The sequence below is a fragment of the Marmota flaviventris genome, chromosome 3, assembly GCF_047511675.1.
Source record: "Marmota flaviventris isolate mMarFla1 chromosome 3, mMarFla1.hap1, whole genome shotgun sequence".
NCBI classification, from domain to species: Eukaryota; Metazoa; Chordata; class Mammalia; order Rodentia; family Sciuridae; genus Marmota; species Marmota flaviventris.
In genome coordinates, this window is record NC_092500.1 from 52,595,433 (window position 1) to 52,608,259 (window position 12,827).

The following is a 12,827-nucleotide window of genomic DNA, read 5'->3' on the forward strand; positions in this document are numbered from 1 at the left end:
AGAAAATAAAATCTTTTTCACATAAAGAATGGTTCCAACTTTCTGAGAGATAGTCACTCTTTTTTTGGGGGGCCGGGGCGGTGGATAATGGGGATGGAACTCAGGGGCACTCAACCACTGACTTATATCCCCAGCCCTATTTTATTTGTTTGTTTGTTTATATATGGTACTGAGGATTGAAACCAGTGCCTCACATGTGCTAGGCAAGTACTCTGCCATGGAACCACAACCCCAGACGTCCCCCAGTCCTATTTTGTATTTTATTTCGAGATAGGGTCTCACTGAGTTGCCTCACTTTTACTGAGGTTGGTTTTGAACTTGCAATCCTCCTGCCTCAGCCTCCCAAGCTGCTGGGATTCCAGGCGTGTGCCACCATGCTCAGTGAGAGTCACTCTTTTGTAACATGCCAGATATTTAAAACACTTCATACTTTATAAATTCACACATAATTCAAGATAAGAACTTTCTCTTCTGGAAGTCTAGATATAACTTGTCAATATTATGCAATTGGGAAAGTAATGAAAATATGCTATTATCTTTAATGCTGTAAGTTTCAAGCGGTCAGAAGAAAATATGCTTTTGATACCTCTCTACCATCAAAATTAACATAGGAAAAAAATTAACACTGGAAATTAAATTTTGAGGATGAAACAAGTCAAAGATGAAGTAGCAGTTCAAATCCTTAAGGAATTTACTATTTATATGATGATTAAATGGTGGTTCCAGTTCAATACTTGAGATACAAAAAAGTAGGCTGGAGGTTATGCCAGGCATTGGTTCAGTATCATACCCTACCATCAATATTGCATTACTAAATGATAGGTGGTGAGTTCATTGAGGACAAGAACCATATTTATCATTGTATTTCTAGCACTTAGTAGATCCACTATTCATCTGACAAAAAGCCTAAGTGCAGAGAAAAGGATGATCACCATTTGAGCAAACAAAATGATTTCAAGGAGGTGAGGTTTAAGGAAAGCCTAGAAGAATGGGTAGAATTCATAAAGAAAGAGGGATGCCAATAAGGCAGAATTTTTGAAAAATAGCATGAAGAGCAACAGCAAGAATAGCAAAGACAGTTCCTACAAGAGAAACTAGAAAGGTAATCTGAGATCAGAATCTGAAAAAAAATTTGTAAATGCCTAACTAAAAACCATGAACTTATTTTTAGTAAATGATGAGTTCAGGAAGGTTATGGGGAAGGGCAACAGACTTGGAAGTACTGCTTGACGTTTTCAAATAGATCAGCCTGGCTAGAACAAATGAAGGGGACATAGGACCCAGAGAAAGAGAAAAGAATCAGTAAGATCTGAGATCAACAAGATATAGAGGGAGAAGTAGACAGAAAGAATGAATTTCATTTTTTTATTAGAAGAATAATTCTAACACTGAGATAATGCTACTACTAAAAGACTGTCATCACTTCATAAAGGTTGTACAGATTGAATAAGTAACATTCAGAGCACTAACTTTTTATAATGTACCTATAATGTTATTGATCTAATAAAGATTTCTTTGATCTTCTAATCAAGTTTGATTTAAAATTTACTGAACATAAGTTATTTCCAGAAATAGTTCTCAATATTCTCCCACACAAATTCTTTTGAGATGTTTAAGCTACGAAATTATAATTATGAAAGTAACTGACAAGGGAAGATGTTGGAATCAGTCAAAGGATGACACTTTTAACTATTTACTCAATAAAATCTTTTGAATTATGAATTCTGTGGAACGTCTTGGGCAAAATAACCAGGTTATTCACTCATTACCTGCTACCAAGAAATTTAGTACACTGTTTTGCTCTCAAATTTACTGAAGGTAATAAACAGACAAAATGTGAAATGTCTGAGGACCTAGGTGAAAACAACATAATCTTCCTCTCATTAATTTTACTATAAATATGAATACCAAATAAACATTTGGCATTTCTTGCCAACTTACAAGGGTTTTCTTGTTTAACTCAGTGGTTTTGCAAAATAAAAAGAGCTTTGATGGCAAACTTAAGGATTCTCCTTTTTGTCTATTACACAATTCGAATGTTTCAAGATAGGATGTAAGCAAACAACTCATACTTTTGTTTATATATATATTTAAATATTTATTTTTTAGGTGTAGTTGGACACAATGCCCTTATTTTTATGCAGTGTTGAGGATCGAACCCAGGGCTTCACACGTGCTAAGCTCTACCACTGAGCTACAACCCCAGCCCTTGTTTATGTATTTTTAACTCCCTCCTTTCAATTTAATATGGGCAGCTGTTCTTGAACATTGTTTTTTTCCCTATGTTCCTATTTACTTATGTCATGGAACCGTCAAAGAGACTGGCATTTTCATACAATACATTCAAGGTATGTAGACATTCAGTGTGCATATTTAACTTCATATGATCTTTTCTAAGAGCTTAGTTGAGAGGGGTTTCATGGAAACATCTGTTACTGCAGATCTTAGAAGCAGTGTTTAGAGCACAAGATATCCCAAAGTAACTACAGCATATATACATTCTCTTTGGGCCCTCAAGTATTACCTAATTGTAGGAAGATATAGAAATTTCCCAAAAACCTACCTTTAAGTAATTTTTAAAAACTTTAGCATCAGGCTGCTGAAGTGCTTGACAAAATTCCTGTGGGGCAGGAAAGAGAATAGATATGTTAATAATAAACCCATCTTAATTCAAATCCACAGTACTATTAAAAAAACAAAATAAAAAAATAACTATTTATTATTCATTCATTCATTTATTCAGGTACTGAGGCTTGGACCCAGGGTGCTCTGCCTCTGAGTTACATCCTCAGCCCTTACCTTATTTTTAATTTGAGACACGATCTCACTAAGTTGCTGAGGTTGGCCTCAAACTTGTAATTCTCCCGCCTTAGATTCCTAAGTAGCTAGGTTTACAGGCATGTGCCACATGCCTAGCTTTTTTTTTTTTAAATTGTGGCAAAATCACAACTTACCATCTTAACCATTTTTACATTTATTTCACTTTGCATATGATCCAAAGGTTCATCCATGTTTTACCATTTGACAATATCCTTCTTTATTTAAGGCTGAATAATATAACATATATTCCATATTTTCTTTATCTATACACTTATGAATGTACATTAAGACTGTTTCAAATCCAAGTACTTCTATACAGCTTATAAAAATCAACCCAAACAGATTCTCATTACAAAAAATTTTAAGGCATTTTCAAATAGAAAACTTAACAGACAGGCTGCCTTCATATGCCTCTCCTGGACAAGGTAAACTCATGCCTGAGAACAGCAAACAGGACAAAAATTACATTGCTACAGCTGTAAGGGGTCACTCAGTCGAGTTAGATCTAAAAAAAATAAAGATAATTTTCTAAAGTAGAATTAATCAGAAAGTGTTGTCAGAATACAAGGCATATGAGAAATGGAGACCGAGGTAGCTTAAACTATCTTTTTTTAAAAAATATTTTTTAGTTATACACGGACACGACACAATATCTTTATTTGTTTATTTATTTTTATGTGGTGCTGAACCCAGTGCCTCACATGTGTGAGGCAAGTGCCCTGCCACTGAGCCACAACCCCAGCCCTTAAACTATCTTTTATAATCAAATCACTAGATAAAAATATGAAAATTTATTTTGGCAATCTGGAAAGATATTAGCTATAATTGAGTGGTATATTTCTATTGCTCATAGGCAAAGAGTTTATATGAATAATTACTTACTGATTTCATAAAAATGTTTACTTGTATAACTATTTCCAAATTTTCAGTGATTCTTTAAAAAACAGGATTGATTATAGGGTTGGGGATGTAGTTCAAAGGTAGAGCACTTATCTAGTATGCATAAGGTCCTGGTTTCAATTTGAGCACCACAAAAACAAAGCAAAAAAAAAAAAATCTCAGAATTATAAAAATTTTTTAAAGCATTTGTTTTTTAGGTGGGAGATCTCATGAAAATTGAAGGGAGGGCTGGGGTTGTGGCTCAATGGTAGAGTGCTTGCTTCACACATGTGAGGTACGGGATTCAATCCTCAGCACTACATAAAAACAAATAAAGATATTGTGTCCATCTACAATTAAAACAATATTTTAAGGGCTGGGATGTAGCTCAGTGGCAAAGCGTCTGCCTTGCATTCACAAAGCCCTGGGTTCGACCCCCAGTTCCAAAAAAAGGGGACAAAAACCCCCCAATATTTTTAAAAAATCTGAAGAGAGACCAGTAGACTAGAAGAAAGGGACCAGGAAGAGGGAGGAGATATTATGTGTATATAATTATAATTATATAATTATAATACATCAATAAAAATATGGGGAAAAAAAACCCTGCTATTACAACCGGGACAGCCAGGTGCAGTGGTGCACACCTGTAATCCCAGCAGCTTGGGAGGCTGACACAGGGAGATTGCAAGTTCAAAGCCAGCCTCAGCAAAAGCAAGGTGCTAAGCAACTCAGTGAGATCCTGTCTCATTAAATAAAATATGAAATAGGGCTGGGGCTGAATGGTTGAGTGCCCCTGAGTTCAATCCCCAGTATTCCCTCGACCCCCATCCCCATAAAACAAAAAAAACAGCCCATTGGTGGGGGGACATTTCTCCACCCCCTACCCTTCTAATGCTGGGTACTGAACTCAGGGCCTTATGCATGCAAGGTGAATACTCTACCACCAAGTTCTACCCCTAGCCATAAAAACTCTGAAAGGACATCACTGAAAGACATCCCGTGTTAAAATGTCCATAACTATCCAAAGCGATCCAAAAATGGAATTGGTGCTTAGGAGAAATGGCATGAGGTCTGCCAGTAATGTGACATTTGCTGCTCTCTCTTTTCTCCTTGATGCTTAAGCTGGCCACCACATCCATGAAGGGATGTTTCCCCATCTGCAATACCTGGGCCCAAGTGACACAGTGGTCAGGGACTTGGTGCAGGCCAAGATAGTGAATTATAACATGCACAGGGAGCTCAGTTGGCACCAAAAAAACTTGTCTTTCAACATACCTCAGATCCAATAGAAAAACCATTGGGTGCAGATTATGATGCTTAAGAACATGACACCATCACCCCTCATGTGATTCTATTTAGATTATGGAGAGCAGATCCTGGTGGATGTAGAGATCAAGAGCAGTAAGGAGATCACAGAGCACATTAAAAAAACAAAACAAAACGGAAACAAACAAACAAACATGGGTAAGAATAAAGAAAACCCTCCAGAAAGAGGAACAGGAGAAGTTCTCTTGCCCAGTCCACTTTGGGCTTAAAGGTATTTCCTACAGGAATGCATCTGTGAAGTGGAAGGGTAGATGCTTTACTTGGGCCTAGTGCCACTACCCACAGAGACAAAGGGGAATTAGAAAGCAACTCTGAAAGCCATTGTGTGGGACTAGGTAGTTACTTTGACCACAGGAAAGTTGGTTTCTGCCACTAGAAAGACTGTGGAAATCTAACTGCAATACAAGGGACCCCCTTTATGCACCTGTATATAAGGATGTGAGGAAAAGAGCATTCACTGGCTGAGATGCTAAATAAATACCCCTGCTCCATCAGGTTGACAAAATGCTTATTAACTCCAAAGACAAAAAACAAAGTGAGCTATAGTTTGAAAGCAATCTCTATCATCAAAATCCCAATGACATTTTTTACTAAAAAAGAAAAAACACTACTAAAGTTCATATGGAATTACAAAGACCCCTATTAGCAATATTAACCTCAAGAAAGAACAAAGCTGAACTCATCATACTTTCTGATTTCAAAAGATGTTATAAAGCTACAACAAAAATAAGTATGGTATAGGCATAAAGAAAGACACACAGACCAAAGAAACAGAATCAAGCCACAAAATACATCCATATGTATACAGTCAACTGATTTTTCTTTTGGTGCTGGGGATTGAACCCATGGTCTCACTGAGCTACATTGCAGCCCCAGTCAACCAATTTTGATAAAGGTGCAAAGAATATACAATGGGAAAAGAATAGTTTCTTCAACACATATCATTGGGAAAGCAGAATATCCCCATAGAGAAGATTGGAAATAGATCCTTATCTCACACCATACACAAAAATCACCTCAAAATGTACTACAGTCTTAAACAAAAGACCTGAAATTGTAAAACTCAGAAGAAAGCACAGTGGGAAAGCTTCAAGATACTGGTGTTGGCAATGAATTCATAGACATCATGAAAAAGTACAAGCACCAAAGTAAAAATAGATAAGCAGGACTAAAGCAAGCTAAAACGCTTCTGCAAAATAAGCAACAGAGTGGAAAAGCAATAGCTATGGAATGGCTATGGAAGGGGAGAAAATATTTGCAAATCATGTAGCTGATAAAGGGTTACATATATAAGGCACTTCTACTATTCAATAGTAAAATTAAAAAAATAATAATCTAGGTATGTGGTGGTGGGATGTAGTTCAGTGGCAGATAACTTGCCTATCATGTGTGAGGCCCTGAGTTCAACCCCTAGCACCACAAAATGAAAATAACAAAAAGCTCATAACCTAGCCAGAAAATGGTATATAGACATGAACAGATATTTCTCCCAAGAAGACATACAAAATGACTAGCAGATATATAAAAAGATGCTCGAACTGGGGTTGTGGCTCAGTGGTAGAGTGCTCAACTAGCATGCATGAGGCAATGGGTTCGATCCTCAGCACCACATAAAAGTAAAATAAAGATATTGTATCCACCTAAAGAAAAAAATAAATTAAAAAGATGCTCAATTATCACAAAACCATCAGGGAAATAGAAATAATAAAGACTTATCATTCCACACTTAGTAGGATAGCCACTATTAAAAACAAAACAAAACAAAAAAACCCCACAAAGCAGGGCATGGTGCCTTGTGGTTGTAATCCCAGATATTAGAATGGCCTGAGCTCAAACTCCAAAATGAGTTGGAAGTCAGTCTGGGCATCCCAGCAAGACCCTACCTCAAAAAACAACACAAAACACAAAATAGCAATAACAAAGATGAGAGTAGGTGAGTATGAAAGAACAGGAACTCAACTGCTGATATGAATGTAAAATGACACAGTTGCTGTGGAAACAGTTTGGTATTTCTTTTTTTTTCTACTGGTACTGGGATTGAGCCCAGAGGGCTTTACACATGCTAAGCATGTGCCCTACCCACTAAGCTCCATCCCCAGTCAAGTATAAAGGTTCTTAAAAATGTGACTGCCATGCTGGGCGCCGTGGTGCATGCCTGTAATCCTAGCATCTTGGGAGGCTGAGGAAGGAGGATCACAAGTTTAAAGCTAGCCTCATCAATTTAGTGAGGCCCTAAGCAATGTAGTGAGACCCTGTCTCAAAATAAAAAATAAATACACAAAAAAGGATTAGGGATGTCACTCAGTGGTTAAGTGCCCCCTGGATTTAATTCCTGATACCAAAAAACAAAACAATAAACGACTGTCATATGATCTAGTAATCCTACTTCTGGGTATTTATCAGAAGAATCAGGATTGCTAAGGGATATCAACACTCCCATGTTCACTGAAGCATTATAGCCAAGATGTGGAAATAACCTAAATGCCTACTGATAGAATAATGAAGAAAGAAAATGTGGTATATACACACACACAGTGAAATATTCAGCCTTAATAAAGGAAGTCCTGCCATCTACAAGAATGAATATCAAAAGTACATGGATGAACTTTGAGAGCATTATCCTAAGTGAAATAGCTGATCATACAAATACTCCATAATTCCCCTATATGTGGTAACTACAATAGTTGTATTTATAAAATCAGAGCAGAATGGTGGTTGCCAGGGGCTAGGGGAGGGGAAAATGGGACTTGCTAAGAAACATAAAAAGTCTCAGTTACGAAAAATTAATGCCTTCTAGAGATTTGTCTAATGTTGTATAGGTACAACACTGTACCTACAATTAACAATAATACATTATACACTTAAAAATGTTAAGAAAGCATGCTTCATGTTGTTTTTTTTTTTTACCACAATAAAGTGTAATTAAAGAAAAAACCCCACAAACCCCCAAAACACCATTGATGAAAACCGAAACCTTAGAATCTATACAGGAGATTTTAATTCTAGCTTTAATGAAAAGTTTGAGACCTTGTTAGCTCCACATACTATTGAAGTCTAGAAACACATATGCAAAGAAAATAACTAAAAGATATCCTTTATAAAAGTATAAAAATATAAGCTAGCTTTTTGATCACTTACCTCAAAATAGTTTTGTATTTACAACACATATATTGATAAACTTGGCATAAATCTTCAGAACACAGAGTATATTTTTGTGTGTGTGCATTATAATGGGGATTGAACTCAAGATTGCTATACCACTGAGCAATATCTCTTTTTGTTTTTTACTTTGAGACAGGGTCTTGTTAAGTTACCCAAGCTGATCTTGCACTTGAGATTCTCCTGCCTCAGTCTTCCAAATTGCTGGGATTATCAGTATGTGTCACCACACCCAGCAAGAACAGAGGCTTTTTACATGATAGGGTCCCTTTGGGCAGTCTGGGGAAGCCTGTAAGACTCCTTTTAGAATGTTTATTAAAATGCATAAAAAAATACCATACGATTACAAAGGAAACCAATTATAGTGAATTATGGTTATCAAAATATTTAATGTGTGCACCAGGCATGATGGCACATGCTGGTAATCCCAGTGACTCAGAAGGCTAATGGAGGAAAATCACAAGTCCTAGTTGCAGTCTTAGCAACTTAGCAAAACTGTGTCTCAAAATAAATTGAAAAAGCAGGGACAGGGTCACTGGAGTTGTAGCTCAGACAGAGGTAAAGCACTCCTGGATTTAATCCCCAGTAATAACCCCCCTGCCCAAAAAGAATGGTAGAATAAGACTTATTAATAGGTAACAAAGTGTAGTGGCAGAACATAAAAACTCATAATTGCAAAACAAGGACATGCATAAACAATATTTCCAGATACATGCATCAACTCATGTGACATGAAATTATCTGTGATTTTTACTGAACAAAGTCACAGGGAGGCGATGGGGCTAGAGTTCAGTGGCAGAGTGCTTTGCCTAGCATGTGTGAGGCACTGGGTTCAATTCTTAGCACCACAAAAAAATAAATAAAAGCACTCTATCCTTCTACAACCACAAAAAAAATTTCTCAAAAAAAAAAAAAAAGTCACGGGGAATGTTACTACTATTGAGATCTGTCATCTACACAATGGTAGGAAATTAAATTTTTGTTAGATGTTAATGAAAATAAAAATATAATTTTTTCCCCACTCAATTTCTCAGATCTCATGAAGTTTGGACTCCAGTCCTGTACACAGCAAAACTTCAAGGTGTATACAGTCTGGCTTTCTTGAACAAAAATTTAGATTGAATATATACTCAAAGTTCTTTTATTAAATTAAGAGCAAAATCTACCAGGACAGTTCTTACCTGAATTATTTCTGGAGCTACCTGCAAGGAGGGCAGGTATTCTTGTTGAAGATACTGAACACATTCTGGGCCCTAAAAAGAGTAAAAGACAATTATAACAAAGTTATTTTTTTTCTGGACATTAATGATGCTTGAAAAGAAACTACAATGACACATGTATATTTTAATAGATAAACTGGTTATGGTGACACATGCCTATAATCCCATTACTAGGGATTCTCCTGCAGAGGCAGGAGGATGGCAAGTTTGAGGCCAGAGTGGGCATCTCAGATTCTGTATCAAAATAAAAAGGGCTGGGGATGTAAGTCAGTGGTAGAGCATTTGCTTTACATGTTTGAGGCCCTGTGTTCAACTCCCTGGCTAGGAAAATTTGGGTAGGCTATTTTACCTCTCTGAGCCTTAGTTTCTTCATCTGAAAAATGAGGTTATTGTAAGGATATGAAGAATTAAGAAATGTAAAGCTCCTAGAACAGGACTTAGCATTCACTACATGTTAACATTACTTAATGTTAAGTACTGCTAAATATTACTTCCGAATTCAGGTCACAATGCCAGAGCCTTCCCTGTACTGAAAGGGACAGCAAAAGAAGGTGCTCCTGTCAATCTACCATTGGATAGATTACAAGTTGTCTGTGGATGCATGGAGGGAAGATATGCCGAATATCAGGGTAATGACCATCTTTAGGAAATAAAATACAGGCAAGAAAGATATATTATATAGAAGATAACAGCAATAAAAGGATACCTTCTTTTCCTATTCAACAAACTAGAGTACAGGTAATTTAGTAGCCAGAAGGCACAGATGAGGAAACTTAAGACCCAGGAACACACATGATGAGTTATCCAGTCTTCAGTTGATTAAATCTTTACTAAAAAAGTACATCAATGGACTTCTGAAGCTACCACTTTCAACAGAGCCCATCTCCTACTACTTTTGCATGCTAAAACCTATAAACACTGTCTCTCTCTCTCTCGTCAGCTTGGTGGAAGGAAAAAAACTCAACAAACTAACTCATAAACCCCACACAGCCATGGCAGTTACAAAGGAACCTAGGATACAATTTAAAAATAGTTTCCCTTTTGCAATTGGCTGTAAGAAAATTTAACATATTCAATACTTAAAAAATGAAAAAGACTACTTTCATTTTTTAATTTGAATTTAACTTAAAGCATTATTATGTTGATGGCCTAACCAGAAAGTAACAGTTGTCACAATAAAATTGATATATCATGCCTAACACAATCTTTTCTGGGTCAACATTTGGATTTCCTGTTTAATTTTACTGCTACTGAATCAAATGACTTAAGAGGGAAAATAACACTACATTCATCACTTAAAATTTCTCAGGTCCAGGCTGGGCTTGTGGCTCAATGGTAGTGTGCTTGCCATACCTGGGTTCGATCCTCAGTACCACATAAAAATGTAAAGAAATAAATAAAATAAAGGTATTGTGTCCATTTACAATTTAAAAAATTAAAAAAAAAAAAAAAAAAAAAAAAAACCAACCAAAACTCTCAGGTCCCTTTTTCACCTTTTCCTCTAATCTATATTCTCTGCTTACCTCCTATGATTGTTCACCATCTCAAATAACCCCACTGTTATGCAATGGTCCTTCTCAATTCTGAGCTCCACAAATGCATAAAGCAGATTATAGAGAAAATGCTATTGAACTGAAAAACCCTTCAAGTCTCTGTCATAATAAAAACCTCAAGTTCAAATAAGTGACAGGGCTGAAATGAGACTGGTAAATAAGAGCTCATGCTCTTTCAGGAAGTGAGGGGAACTGCTGCTATTGAGGAAATGCTATTCCTGTGCTAGCATTCAGGTTCCTGGAGAAGCTGGGGATAGGGATTTTTGTTAAGAGGAAATAAAAAATCTTATTTTAAAAAATTGGCAACCAATTAGTTATTTAAAATACCCACAATCACTTATGATTCTTAAAAATGATGAGATCAACAAGGAAGAATGAGACGTTTTGAAATAATGAAGATCTCGAATCATTTGTCATACTAAGAAGCTGGAGAAATCTGGCTATGGTGAAGTTAGATCTTGAAATTCTGGATAAGATTTTCCATATCCTTTGTCAAACCAAAACATTTAAATCTTGTTACCCAAAACATGAAGGATAATAACAAATACTGCTACTTTCATTCACCCTTCCCCAACACCCCAAAACAGCACTGAATACCTAAAGATACTGCTTTGAAGAGCATGAGCCAAACACAATTAATACTATAACCAATAGTACACATGAGAATGAAAATGCATGAATCAAACCTTACCCGTTTGAGATGAATGGTTTTCAGTGTTACAGCACACTCAGAGAGAGCCTGTAGAAAAGAAGTTTAAGAATCTTAATATAGTACATTCTTGGTTATTGACACAACTGTTTATTCCCTAGCCATTGCCAGGAAAATATGCAGCTCTAAATTTCCAAGGAAATATTTATTTCCAAAGAAGGAAGAGAAAGACAGTAACAGGCAGGTGGAGTAAGTATACTGAATAGAAAAAGAAAATAAAAAACAAAGAACCACAAAAACAAAACGGAGTTTTAATAAAGGAAATTACAATTATGAAATATGGCTTTTACTATATTGTGAGGATGTGAGAAAATGGCAAGTATTTGACTTGAAGTACTCTGAAGATATGATCCTGGCAAACTATCAGTTTGCCATTTAATACTCTTAATAGTTAGGGCCTGGGGTTGTGGCTCAGTGGTAGAGTGCTTGCCTAGCATAAGTGAGGCACTGGGTTCAATCCCAAGTACCACATAAAAATAAATAAATAAGTAAACAAAATAGAAGTATTAAAAAAATGGCACCATTAACAACAATGTTGTTGTTGTTACTAAATCAAGTTTTATGTTTGTAGCATATAGTTGCTTCAGGGTCCTAGAAAAAGTCTTGGTTTTTAAAGTTGAAGGAGATGAATTTTAAATATTCATTCTTAGCCTTGGGATCCAATAGGAATCCACAAATGGTCCAGAAGGTATTATCAACCTTTAAAAGAATAAATCCTGGGGTGGTGGTGAAGCTTAGTTGTAGAGTGCTTGCCTTACCCTGAGTTTGATCCCTGGCACTACGCAAATAAATAAATTAATTAAATTTACTTTAAAATCGTTCAAGTAAAAAAAATGAAATATAAACAATCTGCATTAAAGAAGAAATTTTGAACATATAAGATCTAGACAAGTTAAACAAGATTTCTAGGTGCTTACCAATACTGTCTGTGCATCAGCCAGGTCAAAGGTTTGTTTTAGAGGTGCTAGGAAACATGCAGGGACAATGTGCTTATAAACAAAATCAGCAAATCCCACTGGTCCATCTTTACCTCCTGTCAAGAGAATTCAAATTTCATCTCATATATAAAGAAAATCAATTAATTCATCACCAGGGAAAAATCAACTCCTAATTCTTCTCTATGCTTGGGCTAGGATTCAATTTCATCTTTAAGAGACTATG

The 12,827-nt window shown here is 36.1% G+C and overlaps 1 protein-coding gene across 1 annotated transcript in view; it reads right to left on the reverse strand.

The window, feature by feature from the left end:
* Positions 1-12,827, reverse strand: part of Xpot (exportin for tRNA) — a 39,221-nt gene that overhangs the window by 634 nt on the left and 25,760 nt on the right. The window contains exons 21-24 of the mRNA XM_027925740.2: positions 12,584-12,699; positions 11,649-11,696; positions 9,366-9,437; positions 2,564-2,620 (exon numbers count right to left, since the gene is read on the reverse strand). Of these exons, the coding sequence (XP_027781541.1) occupies positions 2,564-2,620; positions 9,366-9,437; positions 11,649-11,696; positions 12,584-12,699 (293 nt within the window). The remainder of the gene's footprint in view (positions 1-2,563; positions 2,621-9,365; positions 9,438-11,648; positions 11,697-12,583; positions 12,700-12,827) is intronic.